A 22,010-nucleotide genomic window follows, 5' to 3' on the forward strand; every position below is an offset into this window, starting at 1 on the left:
GGAGAGAAAGGGGGCTCGCGCAGGGAGCCGTGGGCAGAGCCGGCGCGGTGCTTACCGGCGGTGCGGAGCGGAGCTGCGCTGCGCAGAGCGGGACGCCGGTGCCGCCGCCGAGCCGCGGTACCCCGCACCGCCCGCCGCTCCCCTTTATACCTGCCGCCGCGGCCGCCTGCGTGGGCGCCCGCGCGGGCCCGCCAGCCAATCGCCGCCTCGGCCGCCCGGCCCGTCATTGGGCGCCAAAGCCCGGTTCGGCGGTGACGTCATGGCCCGCTCCGTGAGCGTCCCATTCACAAAAATCCGGCGGGGGTGCGGCGCCGCGGGGGAAGGGGGGGCGGCGGGCAGTGACGCCGCTCGGCAGCGGCCCGGCCCCGCTCCCCCGCGGGATCGCTCACGCGTGGCGACCTCTGCAGCAGAGGGACCGCATTGCAGAGCGGGGCCGCTCCCTCCCCGGGATTTCCCCCGCCCCGCCCGGCAGCCGCCGCGGCTTCAGCAGGGAGCCCGGTTTTACCCCGCCGCCCTCCCGGTGCCCCGACAGCTGCGTTTGGGCGGGCGGGGGTCCCGCACGGGAGGGATGTGAAGCGAGGAGGGGGCACCACGTACGGAAGTGCCCGCTGCCGCCGCCTCCCCGGGCGCCGCACCCTCCCGGCGGAGCGGGCGGGGCAGTACCGACCCCTGCCCACCCCTGCCTGAGGCGGGTCTCCCCGGACCCCCTCGCCTCCCCACCAGAGGAGGAGGCGCTTTCGGCCGGCACCCGGCCGCTCCTCGCCGAAGCGGGGAACTCGTGGCACCTACGAGCAGCCCCGCGGCGGCAGCCAGCCGCTCTCCGCGTTGTGCCTTGCCGGGCGCCTGAGCCGCCTGCCCCGGGGCTGGTCCGCGGCGTACCTCCGCGGTCATCGAGGAAACCATCACCATCATCATCACCACCATAACAACACATCTCTCCACGGGCAGGTGCAGCGCCTTTCCGCACGCGTCTTTCCGCGCGCGGAAGAGGCACCGGGCAAGGAGAGTCGCCTCCCCCCGCTGTAACGCTGAGCCCCGCCGGCCGGATTACCGGGCAGCTGCCCGCCGCCCCATACATCACCCGCGGAGGGCCCTTTGTCACGGCGCGGCGGCGCAGCACCTGCCCGCGCAGAATGTTTGCCCAGGTGGCGTGTTTGCCCAGGCGCGGCAAGTACCAGCCCGGCGGGGGCCGCCGCCCTGCCTGCGCCCCGGGGCGGCCACGGGGAGATGCGACGCGGGACTGTGAGAAAACTGCTGCCCGCCGGAGCGGGCGCGGGGACGCGGGGAGAAGCGGGCCAGGCCGACTGCGGAAAGCCCTTCCGCTGCCCCCCGAGAGCCGGGGGCTGGGAGCGCCTTTCCTGCCCGCCGTTAGTCGCAGGGCGTTTGCCGAGGACGGCGGCACCGGCAGGCACAGGGCATGGCCAGGCGCTGTCCCGAGCCCCACCAGCCACCGGCAGCGGGCGACGAGGCGCCCAGGGACCGCGGCCGGAGGCGGCGGAGTGCTGCTGACCGTCCCCAGAACCCCCGGCCCGGCGCGGTTCCGCCTGTTCCCGCCCCTGCCCGCGCTCCCCTGCGTCGCCGTGTCCCTTCATCGTTCCCGGCAGTGAGTAACGCCTGTGCGGCGCTGCTGCGGCCGCCGCCGCCGAGCCCCGGCAGTGACACCGCACCGAGCGGAGCCCCGCGCACTTTGCGCGGCCGCGGCGGGCCGCACGGCGGGACGGGTGCCGAGCGCGGCTAGGTCGCTCGTTTCGCTACTTGAAACGGATGAGGGAGCTTTCCAGGGGGACCCCACGGCGTTCCTTCGTTTATGTTTTTGCAGAAGCCGATGACACGGGTCGCTCCCGTCGGCAGGAATCGTGTGTTTCACCGGGAGGCGAATAAAGTTGGGGAGAACCGCGGGGCGGGAACTGTTTTGTTGAAGCGCCTTTAGCTTTGACGTTTAAAGAGCAACACGAACATTCAGAAAACCACACGCGAGTCGCTGATCATGCGGGGCGGGTTTCTTCTTCTTCCCCCGGCTGTCAGCCTCTCGGGGCGCCAGCACCCGCGCAGCCACCCGTTCCCCCTCGCCTCCCAGCCCCGGTGCGGCGGGCGCTGCGCAACTTCTGCGCGGTCGTTTTGCAGGACGACGGTTGCAAAGCCGTTTAATTTTTGGGAGTTTGGGTTCTGATTTTTTTTTTTTTTTTATCAGATGACAAGTAGTGTTTGGTTTTGGTGTTTTTGTAACACGCCTTCGTAGCTTTTCCTGAGTTACAGCCCTCGGGGGTCGGGAAGGCCGGGCGCTCCGACCTGCCGAGCCCACCTGCGGCCCGCGGTGATGGGAGGGAAACGAGCGCGGAGGCGCACGGCAGGGAGCGGGGGGAGGTGAAGTGCACGGCGTGTGGGGCTGCGACGGGTCCGCGCTTGCTCCGTGCCCACAAGCACGATTTGGAGGTTCCGAATAAAGCGCCCGCAGAGATCTGGGCTCTCCCCGCCGCAGGCGCAGGTGGAGCGGGGGTGAGGGGTCCCCGCACCGGCGCTGCTGCGCCCGGCCGCGGGCCGTCCCCCGGGGCTTCCTCCTGCCCGCTCCCTTAGCTCGCGTTACGGGCACCGCTCGCCCGCCCTCTCTGGGACGCTTCCTCCTCCCCTCGGCACAGGCAAATTTAAAATTTCGTTTTAAATAGCAGGTCCATCCCAGGTATGCGCATGGCGGGAATCCTCTCGGGAGGAGGAGTATTTGATTTTAAATCTCTTCCGTTTCCACAACTCCTATGCTGATTTTTAAGCTAGTTTTTCTGAGGTTGCGTTTACAAACATGAGGTGGCACCTAAAGAAACGGCTGAGCATCGCTTTTGCTGTTTTAACGTGGCTTGTACAGGTACACCACAGAAATAAAGTGTAGGAACTTAAACGACTGGGCTCCCAGTCACACATTTCTCCCCCCAACTCCACTGTTCCATTCCTGTTCCTATGTTAACAGTTAATCGTTCACATTTCTTTAGGGGATTTGTTTACTCCTTGTAAATATTCCTGGTTTAACCTTAAAAAACCCAGAGGACTCTGTTGGAATCAGTTCTTCAGAGAGGAAAAAGTTGTATTTTGTCTTGTGGTTGATTCCAGTCAGTTCAAGTCCTTCTGCCGCCGGTGCGACTCAGCCTCTGGCTGGAGCCCGTAGGATGCAGTGATTACAGGATTTCAGATGCCAACGTTGCTACTTTAAGCTTTCACAGGAAGAAATTTAAAGCAACAGGTATGAATGCCAATAGATCTACTTTTGTGCATGTATAGATGAAATAGTACTTGGATGTTGGCAAGTGCTTTGGCTGCTCCTTGCCAGAGCTAATGGAGGGACTCCCAGCTGGAACGCTGGTCCCATTTTTTCCCCTGAACTATACGTCATCTGGTCTCACCAGATACATTTGCTTTTTGCAAACCTCTCTTGTCAAATATGTGAGACAGAGAAGAAAGACAGTTTACCCAGTACAACGAACTCCAAACACCAGTTTGTCCATTTGTGGAAGCTGTCAAAAAGCTACAGGTTTTCTGCAGGATAATGGTCTCCTGTTGCTACATAAATCCAAAACTAGAGCTTACATATTCATGGAAGAACTAGCACAGAGGGGTACCTGCGAGCACTAGGAAAGGAAGACATTTACTGAAACAATCTGTTCCAAGGAACTTGTTCTGCCTTTTTCAGTGCCTGATAATATATCAGGTAAAATAATCAATGGGTATAGGTTCAAAGCAGATGAACTGAAGACTTACAGAATGACTAGATTTTTTTCATAAAGAAATCAGATGTTCTAATGCAACCTGTAGCTCCAAGTAAAAGGAATTTCCTCTTCAAAGAAATTTATCTAAATTTGTAGGGAATAAGAAAAATCTGCCCTATTATAAAATGACTGTCTGTCTCTACACTAGATAGAACTTCTTACAATATTCTACTATTTGATATTATTTAACCAATACATTTTAAAGTGCATTTTTTCTATTGTCAATATTGCCATCATGTCAACAAGTCGTAGACACTGCAGTGAGGTTCTTAAGTGTTACCATCCAACATGCTGTTAAACAAAACCATCACATTTATATACTGTGTTGAGATTTTTGTCCAGTAGTAAACCATAATTTTTAAGATAGGCAAGACTGTGAGCTGCACAGACACAATTTCCATTCCCAAGAATGGTTCATATCTAACAAGAGAGGACCTGACAAAAAGGAAATGGTAGACAGCAACAGTGCCTCAATCCGCAGACACAGTAAGTTCTTCATGAGGGAAGTGAGCATGATTCAGTCCCTGATGTCTCTAAGCTTGTTCTTCATACCACCTAATTGAGCCTTTTGCAGACAAGGACATTTAATGATAAAACCAGCTCTAAACATCACATGATGTTTCTTTACAAACTGAAGCTGAGGAGTTACTTATCTGTTTTTCTGGTGGATGCCTACACCTAGTCTATCTCATTCAGGAACCTGTTTCCACACACAGCCAGAAAACACTGCCAGCTAAGAAGACTCCACAAGCCATGCGGGGGAAAGTGACCACTGTTAAGCTCCTGTGAAAGCCTCTTTCTGTTCTGCAGAAAATGACAGAAGCTAAGTCAGAGGTAGCAACATCATGCTGTTGTAAAAGCAAGCTGTATATTAACAGGAGTATCGTGTTTAAGGCCTGAGAGGTAATCCTTACGCCCAACTTACTGCTGCTAAGATCTAGATCTGCTAGTGTACTCTGTTCAGGACAGCACGCCATACCTCAAAAAGACTTAGGCAAGTTGCAGAAAGTCCTGAAAAATACTACTAAGAGTTATCAGAGATCCCATAACATGACTTAGGAGAACAAACTCGAAGACTGGGGAAACAGCTAACAGAAGGAAAGATTATGGAGAAATGCAGTAACAAAAATATAAATACTTGCCATGAAGCAGTAATAATCTACAATCTGGTACTATATTCAAATCAACAAATATATATGGGCTTAAAAGGGAACAAGGAAGACACCACACATTATAGAGAGCTTTCTACATTTGAGATTAAGGATACATAAGAATATATATATATTAATTATATAAAGAATAGGTTGCATTGCAGTTATGGCATATCTATCACTGGAGTGGTTTACGGCATGGCAGCCTAACATCTGTCAGGAATGACACGCATAGTTGATATGCCCTGGGAAGGAACATCATCAACAAAATATGTTCCCTTCGTATCTTTCACCTCCAATTTATGTGATTCTGTAATTTTAATAGCTAGAGACTGGCTTAAACTCTGAAACTGAACACCTTACCAATCATCCAAACTGTTAGCATTTGCTTTTGCAAAACTTGCATCCCTAATTGGTCTAATCTTTCACTCAATTCTGTTTCCATAGTCTCCAAAAGGCCATAATCAGGTTTAGAATAACCTCTTGTCAAGCTTACCCACACAAATAATATTTTACCTGTCCATCTTGTAGCTCAGTTTGAATTTGGCCCCAAAATGAGAGCCTCTTTTTTATGAAAATACAGTACTTTGCTGAGAACCAGAACACTGATACAGATCCCAACACTAAAGCGTTTCCTTTTTAATGGATATTAAATCTGAATTTAGGCTGCTTCAGTGACTACTTTTGAGAAAGTGGAACTGCCGTTGAACTAATTACTGACAAATCTATGAATCAGTCTGGAAGCAAATTCTCCTCCAAAATGCCATAGAAAAGCTTCCAGACTGACGTATGGAAGACATTTTAAACAGAAGATCAGTGTTGTATTGTTTTAATCTCCTTGAAACATTCCTACTGAGCCTTTTTTCTCAGTAGGTTTTGCAGCAGTTTCCCTGCATATATTCAAAATCCAGTGCGGAATAATCTTTTAAAATAGAGTGGGCCACACTGTCCTGCACTGAGGTTTGCTTGGCAAGGCAGAAGGGGCAAACCACAAGGAAGCTGGCTATGGCTCTGTCATGTTCTGTCCTGCATTACCACAGCTCAGCCTCTCAGCAGGTTCACAGAGGCTCCATCCCTATCTCATGCTGCTACCTGGCAACACACTCCCACCCTCTGACAACTGGCACAATTCAGCCAAGCTCCAGCCAGATCCAGTTCTGTCCCAGGCTGCACCTCGAATAGACTGACAAGGGGAATCCCTCAAGAGGAACTCACAGCTCACCAAACACAGCCAGGGTCAGGCTTGCAGCGTGACCAGGGTAGCAAAAGAGGATGAACTACGGAGGAAAATCTCACTCTGAAAATACTTCAAAATTAGCACCTCCTTCCACTTCAGTTTTATGTATTCTCCAGGTAAGATAAAGAGTTGAACAAACTCCTTATCTGGAAAACAACCTCAGAACAGAAAGTTAAGCAATAGTGTAGTTATAAAACTTTGATTTGATTGCTTGCACAAGTGCTGTGCTACTATCTTACATGTCATCAGAGCACATCAGCAAAAAACTGGTGAGAAACTATGTCCTAAACCTGAAGTTAATCCCATGCTTGTGCTTTACAGGATATAAGAAGGAGAGAGGATCTCATGTCATAATTTCATTCTTTGTCTTGATAGTACTGAGGTCTGATTAAGTCACAGTATAACTTAGTATTTTTCTCAGTCCCTTCCAGGATCATTCAGTTGCCCTGGCATTGTTAGGTACTACAGCTATACATCCCTGCTGTTTCCAGTACTGCCCTCTGGGTGAGGAGGATCGGGTGCAATTGTTTCTCAGCTGGCTGTTTAGTTGTTTGACTCTTGACAGAAGGAACTTGCCCAAGGGTGATGATTTAGTCTGTACCTTCACTTAGATTGGGGACCGAAAAGATGTCTCTCCTTTCGGTCCTGCTGAACAGTACGTGAAGGCAAAGGCTATTACAACATAATATTTCCTAATCTATTTACAGCAGAATTCTGGGAACCAATAGTCATATGAAACTATCAATTAAAAAGATAAATTTCTAAATTTATGCATAAAATTAACCTAAGTATGCTCTGAAAGAGCCAGAAAATAAAATATGCCAAAACTATTTTGAAGCTACAGTCTTCAAGCCAGTGTCATATTTTTCTGAGTCTGCCTGACAAACAAAACGTTTCAGCGCAGTAGGACAGTGATTAAGGAAACGTGGGTTTTTTTTTCAGCAACAGAACACCTAATTCACAAGGGAAAACATTAGATGTGTTATTCTGTTGTAGCAATTCTATAAAGCACCAACATCATTATAGGCTTAGCTAAGGAGATAATTGTAGTTTAGAATTTGATCATTCACTATGAGGACATAGGTGTGTTAAAAAGAGCTATGTGATTGTAACCGGTAACATCTGCACGCGACTCTCGACTTGTCAGTGGGCTTATGACATTCGATTCTCCAGGGAGAAGCATGCCTATTTTACATACATCTACACAGATCTCTTTCTTTTCCCTGCCCCACTCTCAAAGAAAATGAGCAAAATCTTTACATTTCTGGCTATAAAGAAGTTATTTTCTTGTATGACATTTTATAAATAATGGCATGACTTCACTGGGCAAGAGATATTGTTACAGGAATGGAAAGCACTTCAGCCTGAGAAAGGTTTACCTTGTTTTCTAGAAGTGCAGCAACAATGCCAATGCCAATGCTAAAGAATAAGAAAGCCAAAGCCTGTTTTCAAACTGTAGCTGAATACAAGTTTGTGAGATATTTAATGGGACTTGGACTAAAAGTCCAAGTCCCATTTTAATTGGACTTGGACTAAAAGCACTACTAAATTTTTCTCCCAACAGTGTAATAGAGTTATCATCAGGATCTTCATATTGTTACTAAAAGAACATCCACCTCTGTCAGTATATTTCTCCAAAAGTCAAAGCTATGTATATGTGTGTGTAGGCACTCCCTGTCAAAGAATGGCTTTCTGCTTTTCTCAAGAAGACAGGAACACAATCATTCCCTGTTACTTGATTATCTCCAACTTCTCCTTACAGAATTTACAATGCAAAGTAATTGCAAATCTTGATGACTGGAATGTTTTAGGATTTAATAAAGATACATACTTTACTGGCTTTCTTTACTCAGCCTTATTTTTTATAGTTGAAATCAAAAAGCCTTTACTCATCCTGTGAGTTTGCTCATTTTTTTGTCCATGATTGAGTAAAACCTTTCCAAAGAAGCAATTCAGCACAAGCTGCCCCCACACTTCTGAAGGAAAAAAAAAAAAAAAAAAAGGATCAGTCAGAAACTGGCAAGGAATCCTGCCCTTGGATAGCCGTTGGAGTCTTGCATCCCTAAACCTTCGTTCTTAAGTGATTTCTTCTGTCCACAAGGGTTTATTTATCACTTACTTCTGACAACTTTCAGTCATCTTTATCCATGCTGGTCCTTTTTTCCTCCATTTAATCATGCATCCTTTAGAGGTTCTCGGATCTTTAATCTTGGCTGATTCACCACCTTTTCACATTTGGCTTGACCAAAATGGATTTTACTGTTCTGCAATCATGCTCTTCAGTTTCTCTTCCTCTGCTACAGTGGCTAACACCACCATCTCTTCCCCAAGGCTCAAACATTACGGTGAGGTCAGTTTTGACCATTCACTTCTCTGCTTGAAGGCAATTGTCAAATATTGTCTGCTTTTTTTCCCCCATACAAGTTGATTCCTTCCTTTTTAGCTAAACATTTGGACTTTTCTTATCTTGTTTTCTCTTCCTGTGTCTTTCCTATGCTATTTTTTCCCTGTTTTTCCCCTTCAAAATGCTATCTGCCAAACTGTCAATCACCTTTCTTTTCTTACACAGATGCAGTGGAAATCATGATCATCTAAAACTTCAGATGTATGTGAAGTATTACAGACTTAAATAACAGAACATTAAGGATAAGCAGTAAAAATCAATCAATCAAAGCAATAGTTCCTATGTTTCCTCAGACACTTTGAGAACTATTCAAGTGTTATGTTACTGAGAGGAGGGTGAGGGGAGAAAAGTACCAACCTCTTTTTTCCAAAGACAGAAGCTTATGTACATAAATGGTTTACATCCTTCTGAGACTGCAATAAGAACCATATGCATATACTCCGTACTGTACACCATATAATTGCATGATGTAACCTGGCACATTTAACATTTCTACTCCCACTATAATCAACAGCAGTTTCATCTTGCAAGTTAATTCTGTGTAATTGTCTGTAGGCTGTGAATTAGTCTTTTTCACACTGTTTTCTGAACAGCCAGTCTGTGTACCTCTATTCACCTATAACTATGCTGAGCTAAAGTGTTTGGAGACCCCCTCTTTGTTTAAATATGTGTAAGCAATTAGGTTTAAATCTGTCTGAGTTTGCATAGTTCAGCACAACTGATTAAGCACATTGCACGTCTTGTTTTAATCTTTGGCTGTTTCTCCTCATTCTGCCTCTGGCTGGAGCCAAGCTGAGGTCCTGAATCTCTTGTAGGCTCTGGTGAGAAATCTTAAGGCACTGACATTGAAATAACTGACATTTTTTGTGGGTATGGCCCAAGTAATTCAGTCAAGACACCAGGCAGTATCATACTGGAAGAAAGGATGAAGAAATAACTTGTTAGAAGAACGAAAAAAATAAACCTCCAGCAGTGCTCAAGCCACTTCTTTGTATTCTGACTCACTGAGTAAGATTTTGATACAAGACGATGGCATTGACACATGCTTTACAGGCATTTCGCAGCTAGGACAAGGAAAGATCCTGAGGCAAATAAAACTAACTACTCATTGCATGAAGATTCACCTGAAAATCAGTCTCTCACTGCACTGACCCACAGAAACCAGCAGACTCTGGTCCAACCAGCCAGCTCAACCAGCCTTCAGTGCATGACAACACACAGGCATCAACAACTCCGGCGGAGAAAACTGGGTCAGCATTGTTGCACTTGCCTTCATTAAAAGTTACTGGTGTACCATTCTGTAATATACATGTGACATTTATCTTTCCTTCTCTATCTGCCCGTCCCGGGCAAACGTGAGCGAGTACACTGTGTGAATTCTGTTCTTTTTATGCTTCACAGCCTCATGCCCTGTTCAGCAAAGTACCCAGACAGCCAGTTTGATTGCCCTGAAGCCTCGCAGATGCCTTGCAGCCAGATTGCCAGCAAAAAAAGCTACACTTTGTCACTTCCCAGCTCCCTTCCTTGTTCCCCTGTTGTACGCACAGCTCTCATCTGTGTACTCTCAAAGCAACGGCCTTTGCTGTGTTTAGTTTTTTGGACTACCTGACTTCTGAGCAACAGCTGGGGCCCTCCTCAGCTTCTGTGCCATGTACTCTCAAGTCAGTATCGCCACATTCAAAGCAGAATGTCCCATCACAGGAACGTACCGAGAATTAAGCATTCAATGGTTAGATTATCAAGTACGTAGTGCATTTTGATCAGTCAGGTTATTAATAAAGTTCATCAGCATAAATTATCAGTTTAGATCTTAACAACTTTCTTATGAATCTACGTAGAGATACTGAGTTCAGTTCAACAACAGAAAATATCTCAAGTTGGAAACAAAAAGCATAGAAATTTTAACAAAGCAGGAATGCTTCTGTTATGCCTAAAATCGCTTGTAAAACAGTAACGGAATAGGAAAAACAGTACTAGTAGAAACAAAGTGGAGTTTTTTATAAAGTGTTTTAGCAAGATGTCGCGTTGCATAGCAGCATTGCTTTCTCAGATCTGCAATAAATGATCTCTGTCTCTTCAGCTACTCAAGCCCTCTTTCGTGAGGCATCATCCCGCTGAGTAACAATAGTCCTTACACGTTATGCATGTGATTTCCTGCTGTTTGGTAACACCAGGGACGTTTTGTTCTGTGCTCAGCTGCCTGCGAGCATCAGGACGCTAGGCCCATTTTCCCTGCTCGGTGCAGCGTTGTAGTGTTGCTGTAGCAGAGCCAAATGACCCGAGGAGAGGCGGCGCAATACAGGGAATTACAGGCACGACGTGTGAAGCTGGCATCCACCCAGCTACTAGCAGAAACCTGTCAGATATGCAGATGTTGTGGTTGGAAAGAGCAGAGGGAAGCACTGTGAGATGTAATGTTTCGAGGCTCTCCAGACCCGAAAAGGCTCTGGCAAAGACATCTCAAAACTGTGGATTTTTGCTTCCGCAGAGACATAACAATGAGCAAATAATTGCTTGCTACTTTTCTCAGTTGTCATGGTCAAATGAAGGTATTTTCAAGCACACAGCCAGTAGTGATTTTTCCGCAATTCGCGAACCCGAAGCGTGCAACTTCTGCTTTAGTCCAGTAAAAGAAAAAAAAAACAACCACCTGGGGACCGAGACCGGTTTTCCGCGCTCCCGCAGCCCACAGGAGAACAGCCCGCTCCCAACGCTTCCCAGCTCTGTGTCCGGCCGGGACGGGCCGTGAGCCCGGCACGCACCACAGGCGGTGACTCCCGCAGGACGCGCCGCAACCACCGCGCCCGCCGATGCCGCCCCGGGTTCGCACAGCCCCGTCCCGTCCCGTCCCGTCCCGTCCCGTCCCGTTCCCGCCTGACGCGAAGGGGCGGAGCCCTCCCGGGCCAATCAGCGCGAGGCGGTGCCGCCCCCGCCCAATGAGGGCGGCGGGCCGGGGGCGGTGGCAAGAGGAAGCGGCGCGGCGGCGGCGCGGGGCGATGTGGCCGGCGGCGGGCGACCCGGGCGCGGCGGCGGGGAGCGGCGTCTGCCTCCTCCTCCTCCCGCTGCTGGCGGCGGCGGCGGTGCTGGCGCTGGTGGTGCGGCAGCTGCTGAAGCAGCGGCGGCCGCCCGGCTTCCCGCCCGGCCCCGCGGGGCTGCCCCTCATCGGCAACATCCACGCCCTGGGCGCGGAGCTGCCGCACGTCTACATGCGGCGGCAGAGCCAGATCCACGGGCAGGTACCGCCGCTCCAGCGGCGTCTGCCGCCTCCCCGGGACCCCCCGGAGCGGGAGCGGGAGCGGGGCGGGGCGGGCAGAGCTGCCGGCGGCAGCGCCGGGGGAAGAGGGAGTCGGGCGGGCTCTCCCCGTCCCAGCGGTCCCGGGACTGCCGCGGAGCCCAGATCCGCACCGGCAGCACGGCGCGTCCGGCGGGAGGAGCCGTCCCGCCGCCTGGCCCCGGCCCGGAGCGGCTCTCGGTGCCCGCGCCCCGGCGGGGAACGAGCGGCACCGCGGAGGCGGCCGCCCCGGGTCACGGCGCCCGGGGAAAGAGGCAGCGGCATCGTGGGCGGAGCATCCCCGCCGGCTAACGGGAGCAGGGGAAAGGGCCCGGTATCCCGTCGGTGGCGGGGTCCGGAGCACAAGGCTCTGGGGCTGAAGCGTTTTGGCAAAACCGGTGCTCCGGTCAGCCCTTCCCGGGGGAGCAGGGCCAGAGCCGTGGCAGAGGAGCCGCGTTTTTCACCTCTCCCACGGCAGAGCTCCCTCGTCGGGACTGTGTGCTGCCTGGCTGTGCCTCGGCTTTGCCTTTGTGGGTACAAGGCTCAAACTGGTGTCCTGCTGCAAATGGAAGTAACTCGCTTGTCTCATACCCACAAGCCTTGGACATGCCAAAAGGGCTTAAAAGTATCAAAATTATGACAACCAAATAGAAGACACTTGGATAATGCAACATTTTCACTGAAAATACCTTCAGTGGGTATTTGGAATATTTACTTACAATTAGTGTAACTGTGCAAGAATAGATTTTTTTTTTTTTGTACTGTCTTATCTATCAAGTATTTCTTTTCATTAACTAGTTTCAAGCAATTGATCTATTCTTAGCAGCTTCGTAAAAATTAATCCCAAACTAGATGTAGCAGGGAGAGGCAGGCGTTAGCGTTTGTAAGCATGTATGTGTGCACGCACATAAACACACACACGCATCCTGGTAGCAGCTGGCCAGTCAGTGCGCACGCCCTGGCCAGCTGTTCGGCGTGTCTGTACATCTCTAAACTATTTCTAACACCTGTGGTGTTTTACTTAGCAGGATTGTCACTTGCAGGTCTGTGAAGGACAGAGCTTTGTGTCCAAGAAACAATAGTTTGTCTGGAAAACCACATCCTTCAAACTGCTGGAAGTGTTTTAAGTATAACACCCCTAAGAAGCAAATAGAACTTGAGCCTGTCAAAAGCTTTTGTCCAGGTCATTTACAAAAGCTACAGCCAAGCAAACTGCATGAATGAAAAGCATGCTAAAAGGACAGGATTCTCTCTTGTTTCACTTATTTGGGCAACAGAAAAAGTGAATGCATTTCAAGCAAAATACTAGGACAAATAGAATGGAAACAGGAGTGTCATCAAAGAAACAGCTTTCTACTTGCCTGGAATGCTATATGTAGTTCTAGTCACCTGCTGTCAGAAAAGGTCCTGCAGAATTTGAGGGAGCTTGAAGATGACAGATCAGGATTTGGTTCCACTCTGGAAAAATACAATGAAAGGAATTATTTTTTTAGTTACGTATGACACAGGAAGAAAGAGAAATAAGCTACGATCAAAGTATACAAAACTTACAAATGGTTTGCAGAAATACATCAGGGGTGTTTTCTTGTCACATAAAAAAAGAAGAGCCATTATAACAGTGAAAATACCAAGTTTGGTAAAACAAAATAGTCATAGAATCATTTAGGCGGGAAAAGACCCTTAAGATCATTGAGTCCAACCGTTAACCTAATGCTCGCAACTCCACCACTAAACCCGTCTTTTAAATACCTCCAGGGATAGTGACTCAACCACTTCCCTGGGCAGCCTGTTCCAATGCTTGAGAACCCTTTTGGTGACAACCCAGTTACCACAGAATGCATAATTAGGCTAACATTATTTCACATTGTGGAAGTCAAAAGCTCTGAGATGAAAAACTAGAGATTTGTATAGGTAAAAATACAAATTTATAATGCTAAGAAAAGTATGGAAAGGGATATAGGATTTCAATCTTTAGTTTAGCCTTGGTTTTAATTTTTAAAACTTAGGTTAAGATTTTCATTTTGTTTATCCTGTATGTGCCTTCTGCAGGATGTATTGCATCTTTCTCCAAAGCATCTAGTGCTGACCACTTCTGGAAACAGGAGATGGGACTAGCTGGGCTATGCTATCATTTGTTGGCTGTCTCACTTCTATCATCTGATGGTTCTTTGGGAGCCTGTGCGAAGTAAGCTGTTGTCCAGTTTCAGAGATTGAAAGGACTGGGTGCAGCATGGTTGTTTCCACAACTGACACTGCTTCCGTGTCTGCCATTACTAAGGGAGATGTTGGAAGTGTTCGTGGTATGAACTTGTAACTTCAGTCATAGTGCCCTTAACCAAATTAAGCTATCGGAATTTACCTTTACTAAGGCAGGGAGGAGGAGCGGATGCAGTAGTAAAGCTTTCCTCCCTCCTGTGGAAATAGTCTCAGCAAATTAGGAAAGTAGACAATATATGTACTTTGCTTCTAGTTCTCATATAACAACTATACCTTATATCATAGAAACGTACAATGGTTTGGGTTGGAAGGGACCTTAAAGGTCATCTAGTTTCAAGGCCCCTGGAATGGGCAGGGACACCTTCCCCTAGATCAGGTTGCTCAAAGCCTCATCCAACCTGGCCTTGAACACTTCCAGGGATGGGGCATCCACAGGTTCTCTGGGCAACCTGTTCCAGTGTTTCACCACCCTCGTTGTAAAAAATTTCTTCCTTACATGTAATCTAAATCTCCCCTCTTTCAGTTTAAAGCCATTTCCCCCTGTCCTGTCACTATATGCCTTTGTAAAAAGTCCCTCTCCAGCTTTCTTGTAATCTTAGAAACCTTATCTTGTAATATGGGAATCTAATCTTGTAATTAGATTTTATATCTAATAATATCTATTTATATTTTATTATATACTTATAAGTGTATACTTACAGCTACTGGTATCTACTAATGTTAAAGGACACTACATCTTTTTCTGAAAAATATGCATTGTACCAAATTCACATTTTTTAAATGACTATATGAAAGCATCCCCAGTCCTTACTTTGGACAGCAGGTTACTTTGGGTGCACAGCAAAGCACAGAATGTTGAGTGGGCTAATTTACTCTGTCTTCTGACAGTGAGTTAGCTCACAACAGACTCTACTGTGTAATGCCACGGTTGTACCACTTCTGGTTACCTGTGTGCCCTACTGAAGTTTATTCAAGTCTGTATTTTGCATTGATGTTTAATGTTGTTTCACTTTTTCATTACTTCTTTTTACTTGTTTTCCTTATTTGTTCTTAAGATTTGGTTATAATAGCATTTTACAATTTTTACTGTTTTTTTTTTCCCCCCAAAGATCTTCAGTCTCGATCTCGGAGGTATATCTGCTATTGTACTGAATGGCTATGATGCAGTAAAAGAATGCCTTGTTCATCAAAGTGAAATTTTTGCAGATAGACCATCTCTTCCCTTGTTTAAGAAGCTGACTAATATGGGAGGTACGTGCTAATGTCTTTTAAGTAAAAATGTAATTTTTGTCCAATAGATGGGTTTGTGATCACATGAAATACTTGCTTTAGCTATTTTCTGTACTTCTTTATCTCCTTTCATAAAATACTTGATGCTTCTTTAAAGATATTATTTGGAAAGGATTGTCAATCTTGGACTATGTTCCGTAGCAAGATGTGTGTAATTTTTTGTCTCCTCTTTTGTCTTGTTAAAAAATTTTATTATGTTATGGGGGAAAAAATAAAGCGTTGCATAAAATACTGTGTCAAAATATTTTTTCAGGCTTACTGAACAGTAAATATGGCAGAGGATGGACAGAACATCGCAAATTAGCTGTAAATACCTTTCGAACTTTTGGATATGGTCAAAGGTCCTTTGAACACAAAATTTCGGAAGAATCTATGTTTTTTCTTGATGCCATTGATACATACAAAGGCAGACCATTTGATCTTAAGCACTTGATAACAAATGCTGTTTCAAACATTACTAATCTGATTATTTTTGGAGAACGTTTTACATATGAAGATACTGAATTTCAGCACATGATTGAGATTTTTAGTGAAAATATTGAATTAGCTGCTAGTGCTTCTGTATTTTTATATAATGCTTTTCCTTGGATTGGTATCTTGCCATTTGGGAAACACCAGCAGCTGTTTAAAAATGCAGCTGAAGTCTATGACTTTCTTCATGAGCTTATTGAACGTGTCTCTGAAAATAGGAAGCCTCAGTCACCTCGACATTTTGTAGATGCATATTTAGATGAGATGGATTGCAATGAAAATGATCCAGAATCTACATATTCAAGAGAAAACTTAATTTTCTCTGTTGGAGAACTCATCATAGCTGGGACAGAAACCACAACAAATGTTTTAAGATGGGCAGTGTTATTTATGGCTCTTTATCCAAACATTCAAGGTAAGAACTTTTGACGTTTTGAGGAACTGATACACTTTCCTATTGCAAATTTAAAATGCTATTTCAAAGTGGTGCAGTGATCCGTAGCCAAAAAGGAAGGTTTGTATATATTATTCGATTTTATCATTTACCAAATATACTGTGGACAGATGTGAAAAGCTTATTTTATGTGCAGATGAAGTGGATGTCGAAAGTCAAGTATGATGAAAAAATTTTAGCATATTTTGTGAATACATTTTAATGGAGCTTTAATATTTTTAATAAAGTATTTCTAATATATTTTAGTGTTGTGATGCATAATACTGATTGGCAGAGGTACTAATCTATGTAGTTAAATAATAAGCAAATCCATTTAAACATGAAACTAAAAAACTAAATTAAAAATCTAAAAACATCATCAAAAATTTAAAAACATCAGCAAAAATGTAAATCAGGTTGTGGTTAACAGTTTAGGTACAATTTCTTTTTATCCTTAAATGTCTTAATTCACAATAGATTTACGTATTACAGACATATATAGTTATACTTTTGAAAGAACAAAGATAGCATATAAAAATAAAAAGATGTGTTATAGTCATTCTGAAGAAAGACACAATAGATGTTTGAATGTCAGCCAGGACATTTTGTCTACAAGTTTGGATTTTAGAAGTGAACAGCCACGTTTCTTGTTTCACTGCCCCACTTCGCTTTTCCTATTAAAACTTTGGCAGTACTTAGTTCAACTAAGGACTTTCAGTATTTGGAGAAAGAGCAGTCTAGATAACTTGCAAAGTTACTGCTGGTACTTTGACCAAAGAATATTGCTCTAACATCAATCTCACCGTCATCATCATTTCAGAATGGGGATAGCAACACTACCTGTAGGCTATAAGGTTCTTCAGATTTGAAGTTCTGAATAGGAACCAGATATCTTTATGTATGAAAGATTGTATTTTCTTCTTATAGTTGTAGGTGCATGACTCTGTACCTTCTGATTTTCTCAGCTAGAATAATTTTTAATTTAAATTGGGTGGACAAAATGAAATTATTATTTTAAAATTAGAGATCAAATGTTATATTTACGTTTAAGGTAAATACAGCTTTACGTGAAAAAAAGGAAAATTAAAATATGATGATTATGTATAGCTGACATGCTGTAAACAGTGAAAATCATTCAGATTAAATAAAGACGCTAATGCCAAAGCTCTTTTATTGCTGCTATTATCATTATTTTAAGTCTCCTATTCACTGAGCTGGTTAAGATATCTGGCTAAGCAAGTAGAACCAAAGTTTGCTCAGATATCTCCTGAGAGCCATAAGCTCTTACATGTTTCCTTAGTTACTCAGCTATTTTAGTTAGTTGATTAATGAACTGAACAAGGAAAACTGATTAAAGATTAAAAAAATAGGAAAATTTTCTTCTAGCCTAGGATTAAAAGCAAGATCTAACAGGATTTGAGTTGATAATTTTAAAAACTTTTGAAGGACATACTTAAAAGAAATATGTAGCTTCAGCTTGCTGAGTACAGCTCATAATTTTTTTGTGGAAGCTTAAAACTGTGATTGCTATTTTTAGCCAGTCAGCACATTTTAGATGATTTAAAACAAACTAGTTTGAAAAAGTTAAGCATTGCTTTTATGCTTTTGAGTTCCACTGATTCATCTGTATGCTTTACACAGTATAATAAGAAAATCTACCAAAAAAGAAAAACATTTAATAAAATGAAATATACAGAATCTGATTTTATAGGTACGTAAGTTTTAGGATGCATATATACATTGTCCATGTTTTAGTTAAAAATGTATTAAGTGCCATAATTATTCAATAGGATATTTTTATGCTTTACATTATATAAGAAGCCCAAATGCAAAAGGATCCACTTAAGTGAAGGTTTCTGATCAGTCTGTCCTGGCTTACAAACTATTCATATCTTAAAACAAGAACATCCTTATTCCTTCTCTATGAAGATCTGACCAAGGTACTGTTTTTCAATAAAGATCAAGAAAACTTTGTAGTTTTGTGTCTCCCATGCATTGGTCGATTTTCTAGAGATCTACTCACCTAAAATAATCTGGTCTCAGATCTTGCGATATAGTTTCTGAATTTGGATTCAAAATCAGTTGATCTGAAAAAAAATAATTACGGTTACCTTTCATTTATTTAGATTTTCTCTGTCCGAGTATTACAATATGAACTAATACACCACTACATCACAGAATGTATTTTCACTAAGCTGCTTTTCACCTCTTTATTTTGATGTGAGACGTCACTTCAGGTTGAAAAACATGGTGATTCTGGTAGAATTTTTCAACCATTGCCCAGATTTTCGTTATTGGTTCCAAAATATGAATTGTGAAAGTCCAACTTTGTTTTAGTTAGGAGCAGTTTGGGAGTTTCAACAAAGAAAGTGTATCAGGAAAAAGAAGAGGCAGTTCGAATACTTTTGAGATTATTTACATAACCTGTGAACTTAATTTTTAAAATAGCTTAAAAAGTGATTGAATTTGTTCCTTTTCAGTTAAATTCAGACTCTGGTCCCTCTCAGCTCTCATGGTGTTGTATCAGATATTTTCAGTTTACAAGTGAATGATTTTACACTGTGACAATTTCTTTAGAATCGTAGCAAAATTAGAGGAAAGTTCAAATGGGTAATTTCAGCGTTATCTGTGTTCACTCAAGTATTTAATGTACTTTATCTTTGCAGTCTTTTGCTTGTTTCTTTAGTTTTGAAGAACTCCAGAAATAAAAATATACACAAGCAAAGAAAAGTATGTTCAAACACAATTTTACTGAGAATAATTACTTTTGAAACAAAGATTACTGGTATATATGTTAGTAATAATTCCTACTAGCAGTATAAGGAATACAGAGTCTAAATTTAAAAGCTTATAAGCGACTGTATTTTATATATGATATTTCATGTTTCAGTATGCTTTTAAAAGTATGTATTTTATAGCTTGAATTAAAAAAAATAAAGGATCAGCTTGTATTCCTGTTCCTAACAGGGCAAGTTCAAAAAGAAATCGATTTAGTCATCGGCCCAAACAAAATGCCTGCCTTAGAAGAGAAATCCAAAATGCCATACACCGAGGCTGTTCTGCATGAAGTTCTAAGATTCTGTAATATAGCTCCACTAGGCATTTTTCACGCGACTTCCAAAGATACTGTTGTGCGTGGTTACTCTATTCCTGAAGGCACTACAGTCATTACAAACCTCTACTCTGTTCATTTTGATGAAAAATACTGGAGCAATCCAGAAGTGTTTTTTCCTGAGAGATTTTTGGACAGCAGTGGGCAGTTTGTCAAGAAAGATGCATTTATTCCTTTTTCACTAGGTAAGAGTGATTCCTTCCACTGTTCCTTTTCATAAATCTAGAGATGTATAACATACAAGTAATAGCAATAAATCAGGAATAGACAAAATGATATAAAATATCAGCAGCTCTGATGAAACAGATAATGATAAGATGATGGAAGATATTCAATATAACGCACTCTGGACATAACACTTTTTAGCATAGTATCTTTTATATAGAGGAGCTCACTGTTACATATAAACTAACAAAGACGACAGCACAGTATCATCTTATCTGAGGAGTCTATACATTTTGTGTCGTTGCAGTACATGTGTTACTTGTCTCACAATTAATAGTCATTTGCTGCTAAAATCATTTCATATAGGTGATTTTTCACAACCAGCTTTCAAATTTCAGCACTTCTATCAGCACCAAAAATTGCAGATTTTATTCAGAACTAGCTTGGGGGTCAGCATGTAGCACTGCATTCTGTCCTGAGGAAATATTCTGGCAGTCCTGAATCATTATGGATCTGTCTTTTGATGCCTATAGGAGTGGATAACTTACCTTACATAAGATTATCAACCTAAAAATCAGGTGTCTCGTATAAGCTGACTGCCAGGGCTACCTCTGCAGCCCATAGAAAGACGTAGCCTTGTGTAGAGAGTGACTTATTTTACTTATCTGGGACACTTTTTCTCAAAAAAAAGGAAGGAGACAAGACAATTCCTTTGGAATAGATGCACATCTAAATGGCCAAAGTTAGATTTGATGGAAGTCAATCTTTATTGTGTATTCTATTATGTTTCTTTTTGCCTGTTTGATTTTACCAGCTTCTAGATGTTGTTATCCATTCATCTGTGTCTTTCACAGCCACATTTACTTCCTGTAACTAGTCATACACGGAATGGGAACTAATATTTAAAGGCATTATCCAGACCTGTTTCATGTCTTTCTACTTACCAAGTTATAATAATTGCCAGGTAATAATGCCTGGCAGTAGATGTAACTAAGAAAATAGTAGGGGAGAAAGGCTGAAATTCACAGTATAATTTTTTTTAAACATCTTCTGTCTAGATTGACACTTCAAGACAAGATAAAGTAGCTAACAGTTTATCTAAATTTGACAGAATTAGTTACAATGGCATTTGTGTAGTGAGAGGAACAAATTCTCTAAAATGCATTTCTTGCTGTAAATTATCACCTATCCTGTCTTACAGAATACAACCATCAACTTCATACAGAAATAACCATTCTTATTCATAATAAGAATGAAAATGTAATTGAACACATTTGAAGTCTTTTCAAACCCTTCTTTCCAATCCAGGAAGAAGACATTGTCTTGGAGAACAACTAGCTCGAATGGAAATGTTTTTGTTTTTCACTTCATTACTGCAACGATTTCACCTGCGTTTTCCTCATGGTGTGATTCCAGATCTCAAACCAAGATTAGGCATGACATTACAACCACAGCCATACCTCATCTGTGCGGAAAGACGGTGAAGAGAAGGGTCTAGATTGTCAGGTGGGGCACAATACTCCAAGTTGCAGCGGAGGATCCACTTTGCCTTCTATTTCTCAATGTGTTCATATCAGAAAAACCAAAATTTAAAGGGCTTGCGGATAAATTCTGACTATTTCTGCACAAGTTAATAATTTCTTTTTACTTGGTTTACACAAAAATTAAACCCTCACTTAATGTTTTCACTCCAGAAGTCTGTTTTGAATCTAGCTTCAGATTCAGGTCTAATATATTTAATTGCTTAGCAGGCTGTTTTACTTTGAGAGGACATTTTTATAAGCATAGATAGTATGGCTCAGAGTGTTCATATTCGGATGTGGAAATCTCATTTACCTTATTCCAGCTAAGCTGTTCTTTGTTATTCTCCATTAAATTTACACAGCTAACAAGGTTTTAAAGGTATCTATTTAAATTTATGTAAGTCAGAATAAACTATCTTTTCCAGCCTTGACAAACAAATTTTCTAGTAAAGCATTTTAATTCATCCTTCTCCTTGCTCTGTCTTCCCAGTTGGTCATAATTTTCTAGTCAATTAGATAACTGTGTGAATTAACTTTTAAGATCTTTTATGGCTTGCTTCTCATTCAGTAACATATACAAAGTGTTCAATTATTGCCTACTCCTGACAATTACAGCAATCTTTTTTGCCAGTTTATTGCATTTCCAGACACGTCCTCCATTGCCTCCCAATGCAAAGCATTATGTAATGATTAATCTCTGACTAAGTAGTCTGGAAAAAACAGTGTTTGTGTTACCAGAGTCACAGGCAACTATAGTACAAGTCAAGAAAATAAGCTGCTTGTGAATCTGACCAGAGAAGAGACCTTTTTGGGAGCGGGAGTGGAATAGGGTGGGGAGAAACAGATTTTAAATAGATTTTAAGCACAAGTTTTAGGCATAACAGCTCCTCTTGACTTCTGCCAGCTTCATTTTTTATTCTTGACAGCTATTGCCTTATGGTTATTGATAGATTTATGCATTCAGGCCCTACAGGAGAACCGGAC

At 43.5% G+C, this 22,010-nt stretch overlaps 1 protein-coding gene across 1 annotated transcript; it reads left to right on the forward strand.

The window, feature by feature from the left end:
• Positions 1–11,540: 11,540 nt before the first annotated feature.
• Positions 11,541–21,041, forward strand: CYP2R1 (cytochrome P450 family 2 subfamily R member 1). Its single transcript, XM_086612726.1, has 5 exons — positions 11,541–11,780; positions 15,142–15,283; positions 15,576–16,208; positions 19,194–19,523; positions 20,812–21,041. The coding sequence occupies exons 1-5, from the start codon at positions 11,541–11,543 to the stop codon at positions 20,985–20,987; spliced, it is 1,521 nt and encodes a 506-aa protein (XP_086468852.1). The 3' UTR covers positions 20,988–21,041.
• Positions 21,042–22,010: the final 969 nt, after the last annotated feature.

The sequence above is a fragment of the Tauraco erythrolophus genome, chromosome 6, assembly GCF_009769465.1.
Source record: "Tauraco erythrolophus isolate bTauEry1 chromosome 6, bTauEry1.pri, whole genome shotgun sequence".
NCBI classification, from domain to species: Eukaryota; Metazoa; Chordata; class Aves; order Musophagiformes; family Musophagidae; genus Tauraco; species Tauraco erythrolophus.